General features: G+C 47.6%; 1 protein-coding gene across 3 annotated transcripts; it reads right to left on the minus strand.

Annotated features, from left to right (window-relative positions):
- KCTD14 (potassium channel tetramerization domain containing 14) lies at window positions 1-27,286 on the minus strand. 3 transcript variants are annotated; one of them, XM_032167011.3, is made up of 2 exons: window positions 27,212-27,286; window positions 1-4,913 (listed from the first exon to the last, which is right to left on the minus strand). In XM_032167011.3, the coding sequence occupies exon 2, from the start codon at window positions 4,911-4,913 to the stop codon at window positions 4,236-4,238; it is 678 nt and encodes a 225-aa protein (XP_032022902.1). In that variant the 5' UTR covers window positions 27,212-27,286; the 3' UTR covers window positions 1-4,235. The 3 variants fall into 3 exon arrangements, with proteins under 3 accessions (XP_032022902.1, XP_032022901.1, XP_058302181.1); XM_032167010.3 differs by lacking the exon at window positions 27,212-27,286 and adding an exon at window positions 10,787-11,189; XM_058446198.1 differs by lacking the exon at window positions 27,212-27,286 and adding an exon at window positions 11,103-11,148.

Below are 27,286 nucleotides of genomic sequence, written 5' to 3' on the forward strand. Positions count from 1 at the left end.
GGAAGGAGAGAGAAAAAAAGAAATAATGGTAATCGTGTTATTCTTAGGAGATGTAAACTGAAGTATTTAGGTGGAGGGATGTTAATGTCTGCAACTTACCTTCAAATTGTTCAGCGAACGATTATAAATGTACATATGCATGTGTATAAAGAAAGAGATCACGTAAATGTGTCAAAATAGTAATAACTGGTGGAGCTAGGGACAAAGTTCAGTATGGGCCAGGTGCAGTGGCTCATGCCTGTAATCCCAGGACTTTGAGAGGCCAAAGTGGGCAGCTCACCTAAGGTCAGGAGTTCAAGACCAGACTGGCCTACATGGTGAAACCCCATCTTTACTAAAAATTTAAAAATTAGCTCGGCATGGTGGCGCACGCTTGTAGTTCCACCTATCTGGGAGGCCAAGGCAGGAGAATCACTTCAACCCAAGAGGCGGAGGTTGCAGTGAGCCGAGATGGTGCCACTGCACTACAGCCTGGGCAACACAGTGAGAATCTGTCTCAAAAAAGAAACAAATTCCATATACTACTCTTTTACCTTTTCTGTATATATGAAAACTTTCCACATAAAAAGTTTGGGAAAAGTTATTTGGGGAATTAACATATGAACACCTGTACTCATAAGCAGATGAAATCCCTCCTGGAGTCCCATCTGAGATTTTTTTTTTTTTTTTTTGAAACAAAGTCTCACTCTGTCGCCCAGGCTGGAGTGCAGTGGGATGATCTCAGCTCACTGTAACCTCTGTCTCCTGGGTTCAAGTGATTATCCTGCGTCAGCCTCCCAAGTAGCTGGGATTACAGGCATGTACCACCACACCTGGCTAATTTTTTTGTATTTTTAGTGGAGTATTTTAGTAGAAAATTTAGTTTCACCATGTTGGCCAGGTGGGTCTTGAACTCCTGACCTCAAGTGATCTACCTGCCTCGGCCTCCCAAAGTGCTGGGATTACAGGCATTAGCCACTGCACCCTGCCTCATCTGAGATTATTAAAACTCATGTAATCATGTATATCTGCATGAGGGCAAGACTAAAGTGAGGCCAGCGAGAAGCCTAGTCCTGGCCCTGATAACGCACCGTAGATTAGAACAAGTTGGTAATTAGAATGGGGTCCATACCAATGAAGAGGAGTGGTCACCCCTCGTTTGGGTCGACCAGTGAACTGTTATTGGCCTGAAGTTAATGAGACTCTACAGCAGTTGTCAGCCTTAACTGCACAATGAAATCATCTGAAGGAGCTTTAAAAAATATTTTTTCCTGGGCCCCACTGCTGGAGATTCTGATTTGTTTCAGGTGTTGTCTGGGTATGCCCTACATTGGAGTGTTTTAACTCACCCCAGGTGATTCTAATTAATGTGCAGCCAAAGTTGAGAACCATTGCTCTTCATACTGCCTTATACAACCTGGACAACTATAAAGGGATTGGTAAGGTTCTCAGGGAGAACAGCTATGTGGTTTTACCAGAGTTGGAAGAGACTTTTTTATTATCATTTGAGACTCAGAGAGATTCTAGCAATAGGAGGAGCCAGAAAGTTCTTTTATTTTTTTAATTTTAAAATTTAAAAATAGAGACAGAGTCTCACTATGTTGCTCAGGCTGGTCTTGAACTCCTGGGCTCAAGCAATCCTCCTGCCTCGGCCTCCCAAAGTGCTAGGATTACAGGTGTGAGCCACCATGCCTGGCCTAGAAAGTTCTCATACCATGGAGATTAGACCTTTTTTCTCAAGGGCAAGGAAGAATATGTTTAAAATACTTGGGCATAGGAGCAACCCAACAGGCCCAAACCCAGAGCTCTCAAAGGGATGGGATGAATTACTATTGTCAGTTGTAAGTATTAGAGACAGCTGCTCAGCCTTTTGAAGAAATGGCAAGGAACAGAAAACTGAAAGTATCCTCAAGGAGTCAGATTCTAACCCAAAAGAAAAGTTTCTGGACATTGGTTGAAATATACATGACACTGCAGGAGGGGAAGGTATCATAAAGTGAAAAATTCAGTGGTTTGTGAAAGGTCTGGATAGACACAGTGGTTATCCCATTAGGAGGCAAAGCCAGGTTCTTATAGGTACACATGGTCTCTCTTGAGTAGGAGGTCACTTCCAGATCTGTCACCACAGAAGAGGTGTCCCAAAGGGAAAAGAAACAAAGTGAGAGAGGATTGGGTAGGCAGTACTCATTCTAGCTTGCCTGGGACTTCCAAGTTGGTTTTATTTATTTATTTTTTGAGAGAGGGTCTCCCTGTGTCACCTAGGCTGGAGTGCAGTGGCAAGATCTTGGCTCACTGCAACCTTTGCCTCCCAGGTTCAAGCAATTCTCATGCCTCAGCCTCCGAGTAGCTGGGACTACAGGCATGTGCCACCACACCTGGCTAACTTTTTTTTATTTTTAGTAGAGACAGTGATATGGTTTGGCTGTCTCCCCACCCAGATCTCATCTTGAATTCTCACGTGTTGTAGGAGGGACCTTGTGGGAGGTAACTGAATCATGGGGGCAGGTCTTTCCCGTGTTGTTCTCGTGATAGTGAATAAGTCTCATGAGATCTGATGGTTTTAAAAAGGGGAGTTTCCCTGCACTTGCTCTCTCTTGTCTGTTGTCATGTGAGATATGCCTTTCACCTTCCACCATGATTGTGAGGCTTCCCCAGCCACGTGGAACTGTAAGTCCATTAAAACTCTCTCTTTTGTAAATTGCCCAGTCTCAGGTATGTCTTTATCAGCAGTGTGAAAACAGACTAATACAGATGGGGTTTCACCATGTTGGCCAGGCTGGTCTCGAACCCCTGACCTCAAGTTCTCCTCCCGCCTTGGCCTCCCAAAGTGCTGTGATTACAGGTGTGAGCCGCTGCACCTGATGAGACTTCCAAGTGTTCATACTGGAAGTCCTGTATCCCAAGAAACTCTTTGATCCCAAGACAGAAACCCTGTGTCCCAAGAAGGTCCCAGAAAACCCACACAGCTGATCAAGCTACTATGCAGAGAAGGGGGTCATCTAATTCAGACCTGGACTTGGAGAAGAATGAATGTCTACATGTATCCTCCTTTAGAGGACAAGTCATGTATTAGGGTGAGAAGCAAAACCAAAACTGAGACTCTCGTGCAAGTGGTTTATTGATGGAGTGCTCTTAGGAGAAGGGGAGGCCGGGCGCGGTGGCTCACGCTTGTAATCTCAGCACTTTGGGAGGCCGAGGCGGGCGGATCATGAGGTCAGGAGATCAAGACCATGGTGAAACCCCGTCTCTATTAAAAATACAAAAAATTAGCCGGGCGTGGTGGCGGGCACCTGTAGTCCCAGCTACTCGGAGAGGCTGAGGCAGGAGAATGGCGTGAACCCGAGATTGCGCCACTGCACTCCAGCCTGGGCGGCAGAGCGAGACTCCATCTCAAAAAAAAAAAAAAAAAAAAAGGAGAAGGGGAGTGAGGGGAGCAGCGTAGGACAGAGGAAAAAAACTGAGTAAGAATGTGCTCTCAGAAGAAGACTGACTTCAGCTTGATTCCAAGAGGAGCTTTGGGAAAGGAAGTTCCTTGATGTAAGAGGTCAGTCTTTTGTACCTCCATGCAAGAGGTAGCAATTCTTTTCTAGAGATGGTCTCAAAATCAGAATACATCAAAATCACCTGGAGGGTTTGGTAAATCAGAAGGCTGTGCCAACCCCCAGAGATTCTGATTCGGTAGGTCTGAGGTGGGGACTGAGGATTTGTATTTCCAGTAAGTTCACAGGTAATGCTGATGATGCACTTTGAAAACCTCCACTCTAGAGAAGAGGACAGCTCTGAGGTTTTAGCACCCACAGCATCTCGCAAAGGGGATCAGGAAAGCACCTACTACATGAAGGCACATGCCAGAGATAGATGGATTGGACCCCAAGCTGGGGCTATGTAGACTACATCTTTAGATCAGAACATCTAGATTCACAGTATCTCGTATGTTCCTGTTGTCATCTCACATCTCTTGCCAACGCATTGTTGAAACATTCTTACTTGGCCTTGTTATTGGACTTCAAGAGAAGGGTCTGGGAGATATATGAGGCTTTGAAGAGGAAGTAGCTGCAAGTTGCTAGGCAAACATAGTGGCGTCAGTTGCAATGGAGTGGAAAGTCCTTAAATGAGAGATGAGTATTTAGTGGCAAGGCTCTAGACCAACCCTGGAAATTGCCTGATGTTTGTGAAATTAAAAGAAAATGGCTTTGATGGCAACTTTTAATTTCATAAGCCATGCCAGAATTCATAACAGTCTCTGCTCCTGAGGATCACCACCAGGTGAAGGTGAATGAATAAATGTTAAAATGGAATTCGTTTCTTTTGGTGGGGTACATCAGGTAGAACTCAGAGAATACCTTGTACCCCTGGGCCTTAATGTCCATCTCCAGGCAGTGCATGAGGTCGCTGCTGTCTAGGACCGCCTTCCAGGGCCCAAACTTGACAACGGACTTGAACATCTTCTTATCCTGCAGAAAACACAGGACCTCTGAATAATATGCATCCTGCTCCTCAGTTTCCACCAGGCACACAAGCACGCTGGACTTACGTGCTGTTATGGCCTCTGCACGCGCCAGGCGCACCATGAGCTCCAGGTTCTCGCTGTAGCCCGGCACTTGCAGCAAAAACTGCTTCCGAGACACCTGCTCACCAAAGATCTGCGGCATGTCCTCCAGCAGCTTGACCAAAGGCTTGATTTCGTAGAACTGAGCCTCACGGTACACTTCAGGGATGTGCTGTGTGGGCACTTGCCCAGTGCGCAGGTAGTCCAGGATGGGTCTGAAATAGGTGCTGGGGCGGTCGATGAAGAAGCGGCCCTCCGAGTCCATGGAGGCCTTGGCTAAGCTAGAGAACATCTCTGCCAGCTTTGAGCCCGGAAATTTCCTCAGGGTACCCAGGGTGGTGGTGTGGAACTCACCCCCCACATTCAGCTCCACAACGGTAGACATCTGGGGGCACAAGAGGCAGAGTAAACCAACACGCCATCTCCCCTGAGCTCATTACTTATTTTTATCCAAAGAATAACTGGATAAAAAACTTAGGGGAGCCATAATGATTGGCTTCGGCTAGTGAAAGGCCCATCTTACTAAAGAGGGTTATATTTATGCTGTGTTGCTCCAGGGGGTGGGCTTTTTTTTTTTTTTTTTAGGCGGAGTCTCGCTCTGTCACCCAGGCTAGAGTGCAGTGGCGCAATCTCGGCTCACTGCAACTTCCACCTTGATTAAAGCAACTCTCCTGCCTCAGCCTCCCTAATAGCTGGGACTACAGGCAGCCGCCATCATGCCCAACTAATTTTTGTATTTTTAGTAAAGACGAGGTTTCACCGTGTTTGCTAGGCTGGTCTCAAACTCCTGACCTCACGTGATCCGCCTGCCTCAGCCTCCCACAGTGCCCAGCCGAGGGTGGGCATTTTAAAGAGGAAGAAAGGTTTCTGTTTGAAAAAAGAATACCCATTCAAGCATCTTAATTTTAGGTTATAGAATGTTATGGGAGGAGGCCAGTCACGGTGGCTCACGCCTGTAATCCCAGCACTTTGGGAGGATGAGGCAGGCAGATCACCTGAGGTCAGGAGTTCAAGACAAGCCTGGCCAACTTGGCAAAACCCTGTTTCTACTAAAAACACAAAAATTAGCCAGGTGTGGTGGCACGTGCCTGTAATCCCAGCTACTCGGGAGGCTGAGGCACGAGAATCACCTGAACCTGGGAGGTGGAGGCTGCAGTGAGCCAAGATCACCCCACTGCACTCCAGCCTGGGTGACAGAGTAAGACTCTGTCTCAAAAAACCAATAATAACAACAACAATAACAGAAGAATGTTATGGGAAGAGGCTGCCACGGAAGGAAGTCTCAGCAATGATACTTCCAAAGTCTGTGGCCTTTGGCAAGCCTTTTTCCCTCTTACGGCCTCAGTTTCCTCATCTATAAAATGGGGATATTGGCCAGGCATAGTGTCTCATGCCTGTAATCCTAACACTTTGGGAGGCCAAGGCAGGAGGATCACTTGTGGCCAAGAGTTGGAGACCAGCATAGGCAACATAGAGAGACCCCATCTCTGTTGTTTTTTAAATAGGTTTAAGGAAAAAAATTTTTTTTCAAAAGTAAAGGCCGGGCATGGTGCCTCATGCCTATCATCCCATCACTTTGGGAGACTGAGGTGAGTGGATCACTTGAGACCAGGAGTTCGAAACCAGCCTGGCCAACATGGTGAAACCCTATCTCTACTAAAAATACAGTAATTAGCTGGGGATGGTGGCGCATGCCTATAGTCCCAGCTGCTTGGGAGGCTGAGGCAGGAGAATCGTCTGAACCCAGGAGGCAGAGGTTACAATGAGCTGAGATCACACCACTGCACTCCAGCCTGGGCGACAGAATGAGAGTCCAACTCAAAAAATAAAAAATAATAAGAAAGTAAAATGGGGACATGGAGTTGTTATGAAGTCAAGAGTTTCCAAACTGGGATGCTCAGCTCTGATCTAAGATATAATAAAAGCCGGGGGTGAGGGAAGAGGGACAATTCCAGCATTTCAGAAAGACTAAAGAAACCATACATGTGTTCATTCAGGAAGAATTTCTTGGGTATTTACTATGTATCCACATCCTGTGCTGGGAGTTGAGGACAAACATTCTAATTTCATGTAGATTAGAAGCTCTGGTTAACAGTTGACATGCCCTTGAAGGATTTAAAAATGGAATTTTTTCTTTTCTTTTCTTTTTTTTTTTTTTTGAGACAGAGTCTTGCTCTGTTGCCCAGGCTAGAGTGCAGTGATGTGATCTTGGCTCACTACAACTTCAGCCTCCCGGGCTCAAGCAATTATCGTGCCTCAGCCTCCCAAGTACAGATGTGCACCACTAAGCCTGGCTAATTTTTGTATTTTTAGTACAGACTGGGTTTCACCATGTTGGCCAGGCTGATCTCGAGCTCCTGACCTTAAGTGATCTGCCCACCTCAGCCTCCCAAATTGTTGGGATTACAGGCGTGAGCCATAGCCCCTGGCCAGAAAATTGAATTTTTTTTTAAGAGATGCGGTCTTGCTCTGTTGTTGCCCAGACTAGGTGTGCAGTGGCATGATCATAACTCACTGCAGCCTTGAACGTGGGCTCAAGTCATCCTCCTGCCTCAGACTCCCAAGTAGATGGGATTACAGGACATTCAACACTGCATCTGGCTACTTAAAAAAATTTTTTTAGAGATGGGTCTTACTATGTTGCCCAGGCTGGTCTTGAACTCCTGGCTTCAAGGCTTCCTCCTGCCTGAGCCTCCCAAGCAGGTGGGATTACAGGTGCAAGCCACCACGCCCAGCAAAAATGGAACTTGTTTGATGAATGTTTTTCAAAATATAGGCCCATGAGACTTAAATAGTAACAGGACTATTCTTCGTAATGAAAAGGCCGGTAACTCTACATATTGTGGGTGTAAAACTGCTTCACAAACTGTGAAGTGCAGTGCAAATGCAAGTTAAGTTTGGTTGTTCAACAAAACTTTTAGAGGCCACCTCTCAGTGCCAGACCCTGGGCTGAGCACTAAGACTGGTTATTAAGTGATGATGTCAGAATTTGAACTCAGGTCCGCTTTATTCCAAGCTTGAGCTCTTAGTCATTACATAAATTACCTTCAGTCTTCCAATACCTTCACTCTTCATTCCCTTACTGACTCATTCATTCAACAAAATGTATGTTGGGCCTATTACATGCAAACCTTGTGCCAAACAGAAGAACAGGACACAGTCCCTGCTTTCAAGGAACTCACAGGAGAGACAGGGAAATAGATGGCTTAAGCATGTAGGTGCTGAGAGGGAAGACTCAAAGGTAGGAGGGGTCAGGTCTTTTTGTGGATGTGGGTTGGATGCTGTCAGAGAAGGTTTCCTAAGGGATGTATGTGATGGCTGCTGCTGCGGAATAGATGCATAGTGTTAGAGGGAAGATTTAACCACAAGAGTGGGGATGGGGATAGGGCTCAGGAATGTCCCTCAGTCTGATTTAGGTGTGTCCTCATTCTCAACTGGTCTGTGGGCTCTCCTTCTAAGATTAAAGTACTGGAGTTAAGAGAGCCAAAGGCAACTGAACTGCTGGAGAAATCTGATTGCCATGACAACGTCTCCTACCAGGACAGTTCTGCTGACTGGAAGGGAGAAGGCAGAGGAGAGGACGCATCTTGACAGCAGCCAAACAATAGAGCTGAGAAAAATAAGCCCAGAACCTCTGACTCTTTCTCCCATAAACCTCAAGGCCCCTTGGCAGGGCTGTTTGGTTACCCCTGAAGTTACCTCTGTAAAGCACGCAGTTAAATGCAAAGCTGCAGACTTTAACCCTTGAATGGACCAATATGTTCTCATTACTCCTACACCACCGAAAGCTCCCAGGTCCTCCTAATGTCCCCATATTACAGGCAAGGAAAGCTCAGAGAGAAGTCACACAGCTAGGATGTGTTGAAGTTGGAGCTGAGATGATACCTGTATTAGCATGACTCTAACACAGTATGGGTGCCTCACCCCCATCCTTCCCAACATCCTGCCCCCCTACTGCCAATACTTAGATATGTGCCCAGGGCCCTTTGCTTTCCTTCTCTGGAACTAAGCTTAGTCATCTGTGAAACAGGGAGGCAAAATGGACCAAAAGAACTCTAAGCTTCCCCAGCTCTGAAAGTCTAACAGATCCAATCACATCAAATATCCTTTCTGAAGCTAATTTCCAGATGCTGCAAAAAAATAGGCTGGGTGCAGTGGCTTACGCCTATAATCCCAGCACTTTGGGAGGCCAAGGTGGGAGGATCACTTGAGGCCAGGAGTTCAAGACTAGCCTGGGCAATATGGCAAAACCCCATCTCTACTAAAAATACAAAAAATTAGCTGGGCCCTGGTGAGGCATGCCTGTAATCCCAGCTACTTGGGAGGCTGAGGCAGGAGAATTGCTCGAACCCAGAAGGCAGAGGTTGCAGTGAGCCAAGATTGCACCACTGCACTCCAGCCTAGGTGAAAGAGGGAGACCTTGTCTCAAAAAAAAAAAAAAAAGTTTCCTGCACTGACATCTTCAGCTCCATTTCTTTATCAAACAAGACCTCAGCCCTGTTCCTAAGCTTCTTTTTGTTTTTTGTTTTTGTTTGTTTGTTTTTTGTTTTGAGACAAGGTCTCACTCTGTTGCCCAGGCTGGAGTGCAGTAGTACAGTTTCTGCTCACTGCAACCTCCACCTCCTAGGCTCAAGCGATTCTCCTGCCTCAGCCTGCAGAGTGGCTGGGACTACAGGCATGTGCCACCATGTCCAGCTAATTTCTGTATTTTTTATAGAGACAGGGTTTCGCCATGTTGGCCAGGCTGGTCTCGAACTCCTGAGCCAGGTGGTCCACCCACCTCTGCCTCCCAAAGTGCTGGAACTACAGGCATGAGCTACCATGCCTGTCTTAGAGTACGTTTTCTGAAGTACAAATCTGATCCTGTGACTCCCTGCATTAAACACTTGAGTAACTTTTCATTCCCTTCCAGATAAACTCCAGACTCCATAACAAGGTTTACAGGCCCTTTGCAACTAGGCTGCTACTTCACCCCTCACAATCAACTACCAGAACTGCCTGCTGCTCCCCACCCCTCCAATCCAGAGCTGGCCAGGCCCCCTCACCTCCAGAAGCTCACTCACTTGCCATCCACACTCCTTTCTCTGACCCCACTCATCCTTCAGATGAATTCCTCCGGGAGTCCTTCAGGGTGGGTTGTCTCATTGTGATCCCAGAAAGTCCTACACTACTATACTTCCACTGGCCTGGCAGTTCTTCCCTTGCAATTCCCTGTTTCTTCGCTGACTGTGAGGTTCCTGGCCAAGTGCTGTTTCACGCCTGTAATCCCAGCACTTTGGGAGGCTGAGGTAGGAGGATTGCCTGAGCCTAAGAGTTTCAGACCAGCCTGGAGTCTCAACCAGGAGTTCGAGACCAGCCTGGGTCTCACCAACATGGCGAGACCCCATCTCTATTTTGACAAACAAACAAAAACTCTGTGAGGCTCCTAAGGGAGGGGAATATCCTCTGATTTACAGGAGCATCTAGTATTCTGTTCAAGGCCAATCTTGCCCTACCTGGCATCATGCACAGTGCATTACACTTCCCCAGTAATTCATTCAGGCATTTATGGAGCACCTAGGGTGGTCCTGGCACTAGGCATGTAGCCAACAACAATGACGTGATCATGGCCCTATTAGAGAGAGCCACGCTGCCCTGCTGCTGGATCTGCTTTCCCTTCCTCCAGGTCTTTAGGATGACTCTCAGTGCAGGAGAGAACCCGAATGTTCTGCTCCCAGAGTGCACGCAGCCTTTTCCCCATCCTCTTCCCCAACTCCCCTCACCCAAGCCGGGGACCAGGCAGGCAAGCAGAGGGATTCGGGACTCAGCCAGAGGGCAGGGGCAGGCTGAAGACCCAGCCAGGGGGCAGCGGCAGGCTGGAGAGGGCTGCAGGTGAGGGAAAGATCCTCTGGCCGAGCTGGTTGGATGGGCTTCTCCCACCGGGAGCAGGGGAGGAGGTGGGGCAGAGGAGGAGCCGTGGGCTAGGACAAGCCGGGAGGAAGAGAGAAGGGAGAGGAACTAAAGACCCAATGTAGAGGGAGGAAGCAAAAGGGCAAAGAGGAGAGGCTGGACAGAGCCAAACCAGAAAGGGACACCGAGGCGCGAAAGGAGAGTGATCCCAGCAGGAGGGACAGCAAATAGAGAAGAGAGCGACCAGCCCGAGGTGAAGGGGGACAGCGCGCCAGAAGCAGGGGGCTCGGGCGTCTGGGAGGGAGGGGCAGGAGAAACTGGAAGAGGCGGAGGGCAGAGGCGCAGGGACGCAGCTAGCCTCGCACTTACCGTCGGCCGCCTGGGCCGGGGGGACTGGGGCAGAGGGGTCTGGCTCGTCATCCTGCCTGCTGGCCGCTCCACTGCGCAGCCCTGCCACATGCAGATCATTTGGGCCAGCGGAAGTGCCCCTGGCTGCCCGCCCCTAGGTGGGGACACCGAAGCTCAAGGCGGGACGGGGCTGGGCCAGGCGTGGCTTGCAGTGAGACCGGGCCAAGTGCAGAAAGAAATGGACAGTCTGTCTGTTTGGGGCTTCTAAAAGTTGTTAGGCCCTGAGGAGGGCTGACTTTGGAGACCGAGAAATGGAGCAGACCCCTTAAGGACTGACCTTTTGATATAGATTAATTTCCTTCCTTTTCTTTCTTTTTTTTTTTTTTTTTTTTTTCAGAGACAAGGTCTCACTCTGTCGCCCAGGCTGAAGTGCAGTGGCAGATCAGGCTCACTGCAACCTCAACCTCCTGGGCTCAAGTGATCCTCCCACCTCAGCCTCCCAAAGTGGTGGGATTACAGGCCTGAGACACGGCACCTTGCCTCTTCCTATATTTTCTTTTTCAGCTCAGATCAGATGGCACCTGAGATAGAAGACCCCATGATAGAGATAAAAGAGCCTTTGAATATTACATCTTAATGTGGAATGTTAAATGTATCTTTCTCAAACAGAAACACTGCCTATAACCAATCAAATTGCTGTAACTATACACTTAACTAATATGGAAAATGTTGAAATTCTGTTAAGCTTCCCCAGACCTTGCTTATTATTATTATTGCTTATTATTCCCCAGACCTTGCTTATATAAATGAATGACCCTCAAACCACTCTACTCAAGAGCACTGAACCCAGCTTATTGGAGCCTGTGTCCCCACCATTGGCCATTCTCAAACTTTACGCTTAAATAAATTATTTAAACATATTGCTTGAATCCCGTTATTAAAGTTGACATTAGTTAATACCCCTCTCTGGGCCTTGGAGTTCCCAGTAGTGAAATGGGGGAGGCAGAAGGAATTGACATTGACTGACATTGACAGCCAGAGACTTTCTATTCCCTACAGTCCTAGAGAATGAAAGATCCACAACACCCATTTTACAGATCAGAAAACTGGCGCTCTAGGAGGTAGGGTGGTGTTAAAATGTAAAATCTGAGGATCAACAAAACTTTTTTAAGAGTGCACTTGAGTAACAGGCAATTCTTGAATTGGGGAACACCAGATGGAAAGAGGTTGAATGTTCCCATGACAATGCATCAGAGGCAAATATTTATGGGGAGAATGTGGAAGCAAGATATTTTATTGGGGACAGGCACGGTGGCTCATGCCTGTAATCCTAGCACTTTGGGAGGCCAAAGAAGACAGATCATTTGAGGTCAGAAGTTCGAGACCAGCCTGACCAAAATGGTGAAACCCCGTCTCTACTGAAAATACAAAAATTAGCTGAGTATGATGGCATGTGCCTGTAATCCCAGATACTCTGGATGCTGAGGCAGGAGAATCGCTGGAACCCGGGAGGCAGAGATTGCAGTAAGCCAAGATTGCACCACTAAACTCCAGCCTGGGCAACAAAGATTCCCTCTCAAAAAAAAAAATAATAATTTTATATATATATATATATAAAATTGGTTACAGTTACGAAATCTCCTTTTTTTGTTTCCTTTGTTGAAAAGTCCACAGTTACTTAATTATATGTTAGTTGGCTGCTTGTGGTTGGCTGATGTTAAGTTTCGTTTCTGTCTAACATTAGCATTTACCAGAAATGACTCTATTAGTCAGCGTTCTACAGAGGGACAGAAATAACGGAATAGGGTCAGGCACGGTTGCTCATACCTGTAATCTCAGCACTTTGGGAGGCCATGGCAGGTAGATCACCTGAGGTTAGGAGTTCAAGACTAGCCTGACTAACATGGTGAAACCCCATCTCTACAAAATACAAAAAATTAGCTGGGCATGGTGGTGGGCACCTGTAATCCCAGCTACTTGGGAGGCTGAGGCAGAAGAATCACTTGAACCTAGGAGGCGGAGGTTGCAGTGAGCCGAGATCAAGCCATTGCACTCCAGCCTGGGCAACAAGAGTGTAATCCCATCTCAAAAAATAATAATAATAATAAAATAAAACTAATGGTATATATACATACACATATATGTGTATGTATATATTCCATTACTTTTTAAACTCCCCTTTATATATATACTCCCCTTTATATATACATATGTGTATATATATACACAGACACATATATATATACGTGTATATATATATATATATAAAGGGGAGTTTATTAAGTATTAACTCACACAATCACAAGATACCACAACAGGCCATTGGCAGGCTGAGAAGCAAGGAGAGCCACTGCGAGTTCCAAAAGTGAAGAACTTGGAGTCTGATGTTCGAGGGCAGGAAGCATCCAGCACGGGAAAAAGATGTAGGCTGGGGCCGGGCGCGGTGGCTCACGCCTGTAATCCCAGCACTTTGGGAGGCCGAGGCGGGCGGATCACGAGGTCAGGAGATTGAGACCACGGTGAAACCCCGTCTCTACTAAAAATACAAAAAAAATTAGCTGGGCGAGGTGGCGGGCGCCTGTAGTCCCAGCTACCCCGGAGGATGAGGCAGGAGAATGGCGTGAACCCCGGGGGGCGGAGCCTGCAGTGAGCCGAGATCATGCCACTGCACTCCAGCCTGGGCGACAGTGAGACTCCGTCTCAAAAAACAAAAAAACAAACAAACAAACAAAAAAGATGTAGGCTGGGAGGCTAGGCCAGTCTCTCTTTTCACATTTTTCTGCCTGCTTTATATTCTAGCCATGCTGGCAGCTGATTAGATTGTGCCCACCCAGATTAAGGGTGGGCCGGCCTTTCCCAGACCACTGACTCAAATGTTCATCTCCTTTGGGAACACCCTTACAGGCACACCGAGGATCAATACTTTGTGTCCTTCAATCCAATCAAGTTGACAGTCAGTATTAACCATCACAATGACCCAAGTTTTTTTATTTTGAGACAGAATCTCACTCTGTCGCCCAGGCTGGAGTGCAGTGGCGCAATCTCGGCTCACTGCAAGCTCCGCCTCCCGGGTTCACGCCATTCTCCTGCCTCAGCCTCTCCGAGTAGCTGGGACTACAGGCGCCTGCCACCACACCCGGCTAATTTTTTGTATTTTTAGTAGAGACGGGGTTTCACCGTGGTCTCGATCTCCTGACCTCGTGATCCGCCCGCCTTGGCCTCCCAAAGTGCTGGGATTACAAGCGTGAGCCATCTCGCCCGGCCGACCCAAGTTAAGTTTTGCTTGTGTTTGCAAATCAAGCAAGACTGAGTTCCCTTATGAGGCCTAACTAGCATTGTCCGGCCAGGGATTCTTCAGGCCTGATCTCCATTTTAATTTACTATAACAGTGGCCAGTGAAGACTATTTAGCCAGCCCAGGGCAGCTGCTTAGAGTGCAAAGCATGCCCATTGGTGAAAAGAGTTAGGTATCTGTTTTGTGGGGTTGTTTTCCTAGAGTTAAAATATAACTCTAGAGGAGAGGGAGCATAATTTCCCACTCCTTAAGTGTGGGTTATGCACGGTGACTTCTTCCAACGAGTACAATATGGGAGGGAGGAAAAAGAGAAGAAACTTTACATTAGGGAAACTGATCAATACTACTCCAGCCAGGTGACCAGAGTCAGTTGCCAACAGTTATCGATCATGATGACAGTATGTGCTTGCTGTAAACCAAAAAGTATCTGAGACAAGTCTCAACCAATTTAGAAGTTTATTTTGCCAAGGTTAAGAACATGCCCACGATACAACCTCAGGATGTCCTCAGGTCATGTGCCCAAGGTGGTCAGGCTACAACTTGGTTTTATATATTCAAGGAGACATAAGACATTAGGGCCACGCATGGTGGCTCACGCCTGTAATCTCACCACTTTGGGAGGCCAAGGCAGGTGGATCATTTGAAGTCAGGAATTTGAGACCAGCCTGGCCAACATGGTGAAACCCCATCTCTACTAAAAATGTAAAAATTAGCCGAGCATGGTGGTGCGTGCCTGTAACCCCGGCTACGGCTACTCAGGAGGCTGAGGTAGGAAAATTACTTGAACCTGGGAGGCAGAGGTTGCAGTGAGCTGAGATCGCACCATTGCACTCCAGCCTGGGAGACAGAGTGAGAATCCATCTCAAAAAAAAAAAAGAAAAGAAAAGACATCAATTGGCTAGGCATCAGTCTATAATCCCAAGGGAGTGGATCTGGGAGGCCAAGATGGGAGGATCACTTGACCCCAGGAGTTCAAGTCCAGCCTGGGCAATATGGTGAGACCCTATGTCTACAAAAAATACAAAACTTAGTCAGGCATGGTGGCACGTGCCTGTAGTCTCAGCTACTTGGGAGGCTGAGGCAAGAGGATCTCTTGACCTAGGAGGTCAGGGCTGTAGTCACCTATGATCACGCCATTGCACCCCAGCTTGGGCAGCAGAATGAGATCCTGTCTCAAAAAATATATATCTCTGTTGGACCAAAGATTGTAAATAAATATATAAGGCCAGGTGTAGTGGTTCATGCCTGTAATCCCAGCACTTTGAGAGGCCAAGGTAAGCAGATCATTTGAGGTCAGGAGTTTGGCACTAGCCTGGCCAACATGGTAAAACCCCAACTCTACTAAAAGTACAAAAAATTAGCTGGTGCGGTGCCGTGCACCTGTAGTCCCAGCTACTCAGCAAGTTGAGGCAGGAGAATTGCTTGGACCTGGGAGGTGGAAGTTGCAGTGAGCCGAGATTAGATTATGCCACTGCACTCTAGCCTGGGCAACACAGCGAGGTTCCGTCTCAAAAAAAAAGTAATTAATTAATTAAAATATAATAAAAATGAAGATACCAATTAATACATGTATGACGTACATTGGTTAGGTCCAAAAAGACTGGACAGCTGGAAGGGGTTGTGGGGGCTTCCAGGTCATAAGCAGATTCAACGATTTTCCGATTCTGAGGTGTGGAAACTCATGCCTGTAATCGCAGCACGTGGGGAGGCTAAGGTAGGCAGATAGCTTGAGCCCAGGAGTTGGGGACCAACCTGGGCAGCATAGCAAGACGCCGTCCCTATTTTCTTTTTTTTTGAGGTGGAGTCTTGCTCTGTCCCCAGGCTGAAGTGCAGCGGTGCAATCATGGCTCACTGCAATCTCTGCCTCCCACGTTCAAGCAATTCTCCTGCCTCAGCCTCCCGAGTAGCTGGGATTACAGGCATGTACCACCAAAACCAACTAATTTTTGTATTTTTAGTAGAGATAGGGTTTCACCATATTGGCCAGGATGGTCTCGATCTCCTGACCTTGTGATCTGCCTGGCTCAGACTCCCAAAGTGCTAGTATTACAGGCGTGAGCCACCACTCCCAGCCAGATCCTGTCTCTACTTTTAAAAAATAAAAATAAAAAAGCAAGGATTTTCTACTTGCCAATGGGTTATTATCTAAAGACCTGAGATCAATAGAAAGGGATGTCTGGGTTACTATAAAGGGTTGTGTAGACCAAGGTTTTATCATGCAGATGAAGCCTCCAGGTAGCAGGCTTCAGAGACAATAGATTGCAAATATTTCTTATCAGATGTAAAGACTGACAGACTGTGCATGACTGACAGACTGACAGACTTAAGACTGACAGACTGTTCTGTCAGTCTTAAGGTCTCTGTTTTGATGGTAATACTGGTCAGCTGTGCCTGAATTCCAAAAGGGGGAAGGGTATAATGAGGCATGTCTGACCCCCTTCCAGTCATGGCCTGAACTAGTTTGTTAGGTTAACTTTGGAATGCCCTTGGCCGGGAGGAGGGGTCCATTCAGATGGTTGAGGGGCTTAGACTTTTATATTTTGTTTATAGTACCGAGTATAAACCCTTGATGTGATGTGAGGAAAATGATCTTCCTCCCCAAAACTCATAACCTCAGTTCAATCATGAGAAAAACATCAGAGAAATTTCAATAGAGGGACATCCTTAATATAACTGACCAGTACTCCTCAAAACTATCAAGGTCACCCAAAAGAGGAAAAATCTGAGAAATTGTCACAGTCAAGAGCAGCCTAAGGGGCCAGGAGCAGTGGCTCACGCCTGTAATCCCAGCAGTTTGGGAGGCTGAGGCGGGTGGATCATGAGGTCAAGAGTTCAATACCAGCCTGACCAACATAGTGAAACCCCGTATCTACTAAAAATACAAAAATTAGCCGGGCATGGTGGCATGCGCCTGTAGTCCCAGCTACTCGGGAGGCTGAAGCAGGAGAATTGCTTGAATCCGGGAGGCAGAGATTGCAGTGAGCCCAGATCACACCACTGCATTCCAGCTTTGGCAATAGAGCAAGTGTCCATCTCAAAAAAAAAAAAAAAATAGCATCCTAAGGGGACGTGACAAGTATATTGTTATGTGGAGCCAGGCGTGGTGACACACACCTGTGATCACAGCACTTTGAAAGACCGAGATCGGCAGATCAGTTGAGCCCAGGAGTTTGAGACTAGCCTGGGAAACATGGCAAAACCCCATCTCTGCAGAAAAGACAAAAATGAACTGGGTATGGTGGCACATGTGTGTAGTCACAGCTACTCGGTAGGGTAAAGTAAAAGGATCACTTGATCCTGGGAGGCAAGAAGAGACAAACCGGGTTATCCAAAAACATGCATAAAAATGAGGTCAGGCACAGTGACTCAGCACTTTGGGAGGCCGAGGCAGGCAGATCACTTCAGGTCAGGAGTTCAAGACCAGTCTGACCAATATGGTGAAACCCTATCTCTACTAAAAATACAAAAATTAGCTGGGTGTGGTCGTGCATGCCTGTAATCCTAGCTACTGGGGAGGCTTAGGCATGAGAATCGCTTGAACCCGGGAGGCGGAGGTTGCAGTGAGCCGAGATCATGCCACTGCACTCCAGCCTGAGCAACAGAGCAAGACTCCGTCTCAAAAAAAAAAAAAAGAGATGTATAAAAACGAAACAAGGGGGTAAGGATGGCTTAGAAATCCTGAAGTCACTGACATGCCCAGAAGGTAACTAGTGACTATAGTTACGCCTCCTAAGATTTGGGTGCATGGGGCTTGGCTTTGGTTAGCTCCCTTGGTCTTATTTTACCAAACAAAGAAACCTCCCGGTTATGGGCACCCTATTTGCTGCTGTCACCTGACAAGATTTGCAGGGTAATTCCCCAGAACTAGTATATTGATTCAGATTTTCTGTTTTTACCCAGAGGTCACTGGTTGGTTCACAGGAATAAGCAGGGTTAATTTAAAATGTGGGCAAAACCTTAAAAACAACTAATGAAAATGGAATGTAATGTCAAGTGTATGATAAGTTTTGAAACTTAATTTTTCTCTCTCTAGTTCTCACTTTTGTCCAAAACAGATTATGATAGGACTGAGCTGTTTGCAAAATAAACTTTAGTCTTATGGTTGGCCTGATTATTTGCATAAAGTTCAGCCAGAATAATTATTTTTACTAGGGTTTTTTAATAGGTTTTGATGGAAATCAGTTCCACAAGGAATCTCAGACAAGACTTTTTTTTTTTTTTTTTGAGACGGAGTCTCGCTCTGTCCCCCAGGCTGGAGTGCAGTGGCGCAATCTCGGCTCACCGCAAGCTCCGCCTCCCAGGTTCACGCCATTCTCCTGCCTCAGCCTCCCAAGTAGCTGGGACTACAGGCACCCGCCACCATGCCCAGCTCATTTTTTTTGTATTTTTTAGTAGAGACGGGGTTTCACCGTATTAGCCAGGATGGTCTCAATCTCCTGACCTCATGATCCACCTGCCTCAGCCTCCCAAAGTGCTGGGATTACAGGTGTGAGCCATCGCGCCCGGCCCTTCTGAGAAAATTTCTTTAGAGCAAGAGCTCTCTCTGTCTCCATTCCTGGACAGGAATATAAAACCCGCTTGCTTCTTTTTCCGCCCACCCCCACCCCGCAATTGCGTGTTCTTTCTTTGCCACCAATGCAAAGTAGGAAAAAAACTCAGTTTTCCAGTGACATTAGCACATTTGACCCTGGTCATTCAAAATAGGCATTAGCGCCTCCATTTTCTATATGAGGACCCCAAGGCTCCCAGAGATTAAGCACCTCTTTCAGAGTCAGTCAGGCCAGGAGACAAGAGAGCAGGGTTCTAGTTTCGGCTCTGCCACCAGTTTGCAGTGCAGCCTTAGACAAGTCCCTGCCCCTCTCTGGGCCTCGGTTCTCCACCTATAATATGGTGGGGGTTTGTGTATTTTCTGAGATGGTATCTGTGATCCTGGCTTGCTTGATGCTATGGCAACAAAAGAATTCAAACAGCCCCTTGCTATTGTCTATCATTGGATCTTATTTCCCTTTGGCCTGACTCCAAGAGCAAGCACTGCTTCCTTCTGCCCTCCCCTCACTCACTCCCCTCTGTTCTTCAGGAGACAACTCGGCCAGCCCCTCTCCCCTCCAGGCGGCTGGGCTTCAGGCCAGCCAGCCAAATGGCAGCTGGGACTCAGATGAAAGGGCCCTCAGAAGGCTGCTTGTGGCAGAGTGCCCAGCCTAGTCCAGCCCAGGCTTGGCAGCCTGGGGCTCAGCTGTGCCACGAGGCATCCTGTCCACCCACTCCCATACAAGGCTCCCTTTGTAAGTCCTGCAGAGAGGGAGACGCCTGCCAACCCACAAGGACCCTCTTCCCCTCCCTCTGCTCCATACCTGTGCAAGTCTGTAAAGAATGGTCCAGGACTACATCAGATTGACCTGACTGTGCCAGGCACTTTGGAGAGCTTTATCCCATTGACTCTTCAGAATAACGCTGATAGCAAGTAATGCTTTTTTTTTTTTTTTTTTGAGACAGAATCTCACTCTGTCACCCAGACTCTAGGCTGGAGTGCAGTGTCACTAACACAGCCCACTGCAGACTCGACATCCTGGACTCAAGCAACCCTCCTGCCTCAGCCTCCCAAGTAGCTGGGATTACAGCTAATGCCCAGCTAATTTTTTTTACTTTTTTGTAGAGATGATGGCTCACTATGTTGCCCAGACTGGTCTCAAACCCCTGGGCTCAAGCAATCCTTCTACCTTGGCCTCCCAAAGTACTGAGGTTACAGGTGTGAGCCACCATGCCTGCAATCTCTTTTTTTTTATTTGTTTATTTTTTTAATTTATTTTTTTTTTTTTTAGACAGGGTCTTGCTCTGTTGCCCAGGCTGGAGTGCAGTGGTGTGATCTCGGCTCACTGCAACCTCCGCCTCCAGAGTTCAAGCAACTCTCCTGCCTCACCCTCTCGAGTAGCTGGGATTACAGGCACCAGCCATCATGCCTGGCTAATTTATTTATTTATTTATTTATTTATTTATTTATTTATTTATTTTTAGTAGAGATGGGGTTTCACCATGTTGGTCAGGCTGGTCTCAAACTCCTGATCTCTAGTGATCTGCCCACCTCGGCCTCCCAAAGTGCTGGGATTATAGGCATGAGCCACAGCACCCAGCCTGTAATCCTTTTTTAGAGAAGGAGGAACACGTATTTGCCTACTGTGTGTCAATCATGGCACCAGGCACTGGGGAAAGAGCAGTGAACCAGGGGACAAGAGCTGACCTCTTGGGGCCCATTGTCAGCTGTAATTGAATAACCACAGAAATGAATATGTGGTTTCACAGTGTGAGCAGTGCTCTGAGAAGAAAGCGGAAGAAACTATAGATATGGATAGGTATGCTAAAGAGCCCATAGGTAATGGTGGATCACAGATAATGGTGAACCAATGTGTCCTCCGTTCCCTTTGGGAAGTCCCCCACTCCACCCAGGGAATTCTTTATTTAGAAGCAAGTCCCCTGAACTCTGGGAGCCTCATATTCTTCAGTTCAAAAATGGGAGTTGTGATGCCCCTACCATTTCTGGGAGGAAACTGGGAGGTCCTGTACCATCAGTGCCAGGCACAGGGAGGTACAGGAAGGAAGTATGGCTGGGCTTCCTTCAAACCACTCCACTTGATTGGGTTCCAGCCCCAGCAAGCTCCTTTCTGGAGGAAGCAGGCAGCCAGAGCTTCTGGATAAGGTTAGAACCTGCTCAGTTTCAGCCTTCACTGGAAGAACAGAGAGCAAGGCTGGAAGCCAGGCATTTCCCTAGTTCACCAGCTCATGGGACTTTTAACCCCAAAAATGCCTCTTGCAAGGCGCAGGAGTCAAGATGCCCAGGCTAGGAAATGGTAGTAAAAGGTAACCTTTGTTTCACAGGCATTATCTCATTTAATCTTCACAACAACCCCATAAGGAAGACTAAAGGAAGGTTAAAATAACCCCCATTTTCCAGGTGATGAAATTGAAGCTTAGAAAGCCTATTTTGCTAAACCAGGATTCAAATCCAGGCAGCCTGGCTCCAGGAACTGCTCTGTTGTCCACACCCTGCCCTTCCAGGCCAGGACACAAGGCCAGCACTGCCCTACTCCCAGCCTTGCCCTCTTTCCTCCACATCTTCTCTGGGAGAACACAAAGTGATCTAGTTTTTTTGTTGTTGTTTTTTGTTTGTTTGTTTGTTTTTTTGAGACAGGATATCAATTTGTCACCCAGTCTGCAGTACAGTGGTGCAAAGATGGCTTAATGCAGCCTCAACCTCCCAGGCTCAACCATGCTGCCTCCAACAGGTACAGCACCATGCCCAGCTGATTTTTAAATTTTTTTATAGAGCTGGGGGTCTCACTATGTTGTCCAGGCTGGTCTCAAACTCCTAGGTTCAAATCATCCTCCCACCTTAGGCTCCCAAAGTGCTCGGATTATAGGCCTATCCCATGATGCCCAACCATAGTCTACTTCAAATCTACCACTAGGCTGCTGTCAGACCTGGGGCCTCAGCGTCCTCATCTGCAAAATGAGGAGGGAACGGTTGGGCTTGATTATGGTTAAGATCCCTTCCAACACTATCAGTCTTTGTTCTTTCTAGCATAAGTGGTGTCAGCATAAGCCCTTGAAAGGCATGAGGTACCATTTCCATTCTTAGGATTAGCCCCTAGAGCACACATGTGCAAAGACACTACGTGCACAAGAATGTTCGTTGCACCATTGTTTGCAAAAGCAAAAGACCAGAAGCAGCCTACATGTCCATCATTTGGGGACTGGTTAAATAAGAGTATATCCATATAGTAGAACACTCTTCTATTATCGAAAATGAGGTGAATCTCTGTGGCTAATATAGGAAGGTCACCAAGATAACAAAGACAGGGGCAGGGCACGGTGGCTCACGCCTATAATCCCAGCACTTTGGGAGGCCGAGGAGGGCAGATCACTTCAGGTCAGGAGTTCAAGACAAGCCTGGCCAACATGGTGAAACCCTGTCTCTACTAAAAATACAAAAATTAGCCGGGCATGGTGGCAGGCACCTGTAGTCCCAGCTACTCAGGAAGCTGAGGCAGGAGAATCACTTGAACCCGGGAGGCAGAGGTTGCAGTGAGCTGAGATTGTACCACTGTACTCAGCCCGGGCAACAGAGCGAGACTCCTTCTCAAAAAAAAAAAAAAAATTAGCCAGGTGTTGTGGCACATGCCTGTAATCCTAGCTACTTGGGAGGCTGAGGCACGAGGATTGCTTGAACCAGAGGTAGAGGTTGCAGTGAGCCGAGATCACACCACTGCACTACAGCTTGGGCGACAGAGTAAGACTCCATCTCAAAAAAAAAAAAAAAAGATAACAAAGACAATAATAGTGTGTATATATACATACACACATTATATGTATATTGTATATATGTATATGTATATATATACACACACATTATATATAATATATATATGCACACCATTGCCTTTGCAATGGTAATTTCTGGAAGGATATAAAGGAGACTTAGCCATCATTACCTCTGGAAAGAGGACCAGGAATACGTCATGGGACAAAAATTACTTTTTTGTTGCTGAAACAGGGTCTTGCTCTGTCACCCAGGCTGGAGTGCAGTGGATGCCACACCCAGCTCTTTTATTTATTTATTTTTTTGAGACAGGGTCTCACTCTGTCACCCAGGCTGGAGTTCAGGGGTGCCACAATCACGGTTCACCACAGCCTCAACCTCCTGGACTCAAGAGATCCCCCGACCTCAGCCTCCTGAGTAGCTGGAACTACAGGTGCACAGCACCATGCCCGGCTAGTTTTTAAATTTTTTGTAGAGACAAGAACTTCCTATGTTGCCCAGGCTGAACTCCTGGGCTCAAGCAATTCTCCTTGGCTTTCCAAAATGCTGGAATTACAGGCGTGAGCCACTGTGCCTGGAGGAAAATTACTTTTCATTGTATATTATTTTATACTGTCTTAATCTTTCTCTCTCTCTCTCTCTCTCTCTCTGCCTCTCTCCTCTTTCTGTTTTTCACCCAAACACTCTGTATGGGTGTTTCTTTCTTTCTTTCTTTTTTTCAAGTCATGTGTAGAGGACAGATTGTGTGACCTGGGTTCAAGTCCTGGCCTTGACATTAACTACATGGTCTTGTACAAATCTCATCTTTTTGCTGGGCTAAGTAATCTTTCAGGTCCCTTCAGTGCAGAGGTGGGAACAGACAGCCCACATGTTTTCAAGACAGTCTGAGTCATCCCCAAACAGACTATAGCCAAGCAGGGGACCCTGCTCACCACGGCCTCAGTGGTCTCAATCCCTCTCGCCTGAGTTTATGGGCCATGAGCACTCCGAGGTAAACTGTAGTGAACATGTGTAACATTTCCACCCTGCTTTTATTCATTCTCCTTTGTAAAGAACCATGGCTTTCCTTCGGGGGCCACCCCCTTCTTTACTCTCTACTGCCAACATCTTGCCACCATATGTAGCCTGAGATTGAAGTTAACCTACAACGGAAAATAGAACTAAGAGTTGATGAGAACCTGATTGCTGGCTATCATTTGAGCACTGATGCAGCTCTGCCTAAGGCCCTACCCCTGGAGTTTCAAGTTAGGTGACCGAGGGTTTTCTTTTTTGACTTACACCACTTTACACTGGGTATATCTGTCACTTCTGGCATTCTAAAGAGGCCAGTGGGAGTGGAGAGCATGCTGTAACTCCTCTATCTGTCTCTCCAGATCTACTCCAGCCTTTTCTACTCTGGGAGGCTGATCTTTATGGGGTGCATCCACAGGCTCCCATGCACCCTGGCTTCCAACTGAGTTTGGCCAAGGGGAGCTTAGCGGGAGATCAGAGGCAAGAGAAGGCAGAAGCCAGAATGTTTCTTCCGGGGCCCTCTCCCTGTCGAGTTCCTATACATTGGCTGCATCCCTCTTCTGAAGGTCCCAGCCTGTGTCAGGGACCCTCTCCACACAGCTATCATCTCAGTTCTGCTAACTGCCCCCTTCCTCACCCTGTTACTAACCCTCAGGGTCTGCACTATCACTTGTTGCTCTTACCAAACCCTGCCAAAAGGACTCTTTGTAAAGAGTCCCTTTATGGGCCAGGCACGGTGGCTCACATCTGTAATCCTAGCACTTTGGAACGCCGAGGCGGGTGGATCACTTGAGGTCGGGAGTTCGAAACCAGCTCTGCCATCATGGTGAAACCCTGTCTCTACTAAAAATACAAAAAATTAGCTGGCCATTGTGGTGCGCACCTGTAATCCCAACTACTTGGTAGGCTGAGGCAGGAGAATCATTTGAACGCGGGAGGCAGAGGTTGCAGTGAGCTGAGATCGTGTGACCACACTCTAGCCTGGGTGACAGAGGGAGACTCCATCTCAAAAAAAAAAAAAAAGTCCCTTTATGGCCGGGCACAGTGCCTCACGCCTGTAATCTCAGCACTTTGGGAGGTCAAGGCAGGCAGATCACTTGAAGTCAGGAGTTTGAGACCAGCCTGGCCAACATGGTGAAACCACGTCTCTACTAAAATACAAAAATTAGCTGGGTGTGGTGGTGGGTGCCTGTAATCCCAGCTACTTGGGAGGCTGAGGCAGGAGAATCACTTGAACCCAGGAGGAGGAGGTTGCACTGAGCAGAGATTGCACCACTGCACTCCAGCCTGCATGACAGAATGAGACTGCCTCAAAAAAAAAAAAAAAAAGAGTCCCTTTATGAAAGTCTCCTGAAATACCGAGCTTGAGAGAGCTACCTATGTTCTGCCTGCATATCTATATGTGTTTTCGAGTGTGAGTGTGAGTGTGTGTGCACACATGTGCATGCATTGTGTCTATGCTGTACACTTGACAATCTCAAACTGGGACAAGAGGGGAGCTGATTTTCACAGGGGCTCACCATGTGCCAGACTCCATGCAGGGCACTTTATATGCATGATTGAGTTTCATCCTCACAATTCTATAAAGTAGGTATTTTTAGCCACATTTCACAAAAGATAAAACCGAAGCCCAGAGAGGTGAAGACACTCACCTAAAGTCCCACAGCTAAATAAATAGAGGAAGCAGGATTCAAAACCCGTATACATCTGGCTCTAAAGCCTGTGTCCTTTAGCTTCCTCTGGGCACTGCTTTCCCAAATGCCTGGCTCATTCTCATACTTTAGATCTCAGCTTAAATGTTACCTTTCCCAAGAGGCCTTCCGTGACCACTCTATTTGAAGGCTGTCATCAATGATTCTTTTTAGTAAGACATTACTTTTCCTTCAGGACATGCCTTTGTTTACTGAATGTCTGTCCCAAGCTGCATGAGGGCAGCCAGTCTCCACATCTGTGGTTTTGTTCACCACTGTGATCCTGGTGCTGAGCACATGTGGCTGCTACATGCTAGGCCCCGGATAAATCGCTGCTAAGTGAAAACATGGCAAAGGAAAGCAACAGACATTTATTAAGTGCCTGCCCAATGCCAGGCATTTTACACAGTTTGTCTTAGGAAGTACATGCTGTTGTCCCATTTTGCTAATGAGGAAACGAAGGCCAAAGAAGGAATATGACTTTCCCAAAGTCACGGAGCCATGAGCCAGGGTTCAAAACCAGGTGCCTCTGATGCCACAGCTGTGCTCATTCCATGGTGCCCTCTGTCCCCTACTCAGGTGTCCACTACAGGGTGAGAGGCAGAGGGGCCAATCAGTAAAACTCATGTGAATCATTCCTGGACAAACAGAAACTGGGGAGCAAATAGTGCCTGCTGCAACCACTCCCCCGGGGCCAGCCACTCCCAGACCTCGTGGGCACACGCCCTCCCAGCCCAGCCAGGACACATCCTCTTCCTTGTTTGCCCTCAGGCTCTTGGCCCAGCTCCACCCATTCTGTGACTTCCACAAACACTGTTCCTGGGCTCTCTTTGCAGGGCTACTTATGGCTGATAACTTGCTCTCCAAGCTCCCAAGGGCCAGCTCCAAGGCCCTGAGCACCAGGGACTGGTGCACCCCTGAGCCCTGCGAGTAGGCCAGTTCACCAACTGGTGCCAATAAAGAAGGGGCCTCCTGCTGAGCCCCCAGAACTATACTCAGCCCAGGTGGCACATGGGAGGACCTTTTCCTACCTCCTCCCTTTGCTTTCAGACCCTACCCATGTGCCACTTTAAAATCATTGCCTCCAGCCAGCCTGGCCAAAATGGTGAAACCCCGTCTCTACTAAAAATACAAAAATTAGCCGGGTGTGGTGGTGGGTGCCTGTAATCCCAGCTGCTCGGGAGGCTGAGGCACGACAGTCACTTGAACCCGGGAGGCAGAGGTTGCAGTGAGCCAAGATCGCGCCACTGCCCTCCAGCCTAGGCAACAAGAATGAGACTCTGTTTCAAAAATAAATAAATAAATAAATAAATAAAATCATTGCCTCCCAATTGGGAGGCTTCTGGGATGCTGAATAAAGTTCTTTTCCTTGAGCTAGGTGCTGGTTCCACAAGTGTGCTCACTTTGTGAATATTAACTTAGGTGCATTCCTCTGTGTGTAGTTACATTTCAATAAAATGTTGACCAAAAAAAAAAAAAAAATCAGTGCTACCTGACTCTTGCCCCAGGCTTCCCCAGCAGACCAGCATGGATTAAGGCTCCCTGCCCCCCCAACACCATCCTTTCTCGCTACTTCCCCAAACATATCCAGAGGCCTTTCCCATCTAAGGGTTTCTGACTGAAAATTGGCCAGCAAAGAAGGACAGAACAAAGTAGCCAACATGGGCAGCGTCCCAAGTCTTGGGACCTCAGGCATCCTGCTCCTGGTGGACAGCTCCTCCTGCCTTCTCTGAGACACCTTTTGAAGCCCCGTAGGCCTTTCCATGGTCCAGTTCGAGTGAGAGGTTCTCGGATCCTCTCCCTATTCTTAGCCCAAACCTCTTTCTCAGGCCATGCTGATGGCCTCTGGCCTGCAGGGCCAATTTTCTGGTGCCCAGGACCATGTGCAAACAATTATTGTTTACCAACTGTCCACTGTCACTCAGAAGGACATCTCCCACGGCCTGGACCCAAGACCTCTCCCAACTTGTCCTTCTTGGGTTCCTGGAGAGGAATCAACCACACCCCATCCAGCTCCCCGCTCACTGGCTCCCCAGCTCAAGTGCGTAGGCCCCAGCTGGTTACCCCAAGTGAACAGCTTCTCCACCATCTCACACAGCCCGGACACCTGGACCCAAGAGAAGGGGGCGACCTGCATACCTAATGGGTGGTGGCAGCAGAACTCCCCACAGCAAACACAGCAGGGGTGTCAGACAGGGATCCTGGGGACAAGCA

This window comes from Hylobates moloch, unplaced genomic scaffold, assembly GCF_009828535.3.
Source record: "Hylobates moloch isolate HMO894 unplaced genomic scaffold, HMol_V3 SCAFFOLD_11, whole genome shotgun sequence".
NCBI classification, from domain to species: Eukaryota; Metazoa; Chordata; class Mammalia; order Primates; family Hylobatidae; genus Hylobates; species Hylobates moloch.

Bases quoted from the DNA above. Each gene is read 5' to 3' on its own strand.
- KCTD14 (XM_032167010.3), bottom strand. From the start codon at position 10,885: ATGATCTGCATGTGGCAGGGCTGCGCAGTGGAGCGGCCAGCAGGCAGG. The intron at 4,914-10,786 runs GTAAGTGCGAGG...TTGTGCCCCCAG, and splicing joins CCCGGCCCAGGCGGCCGACG to ATGTCTACCGTTGTGGAGCT.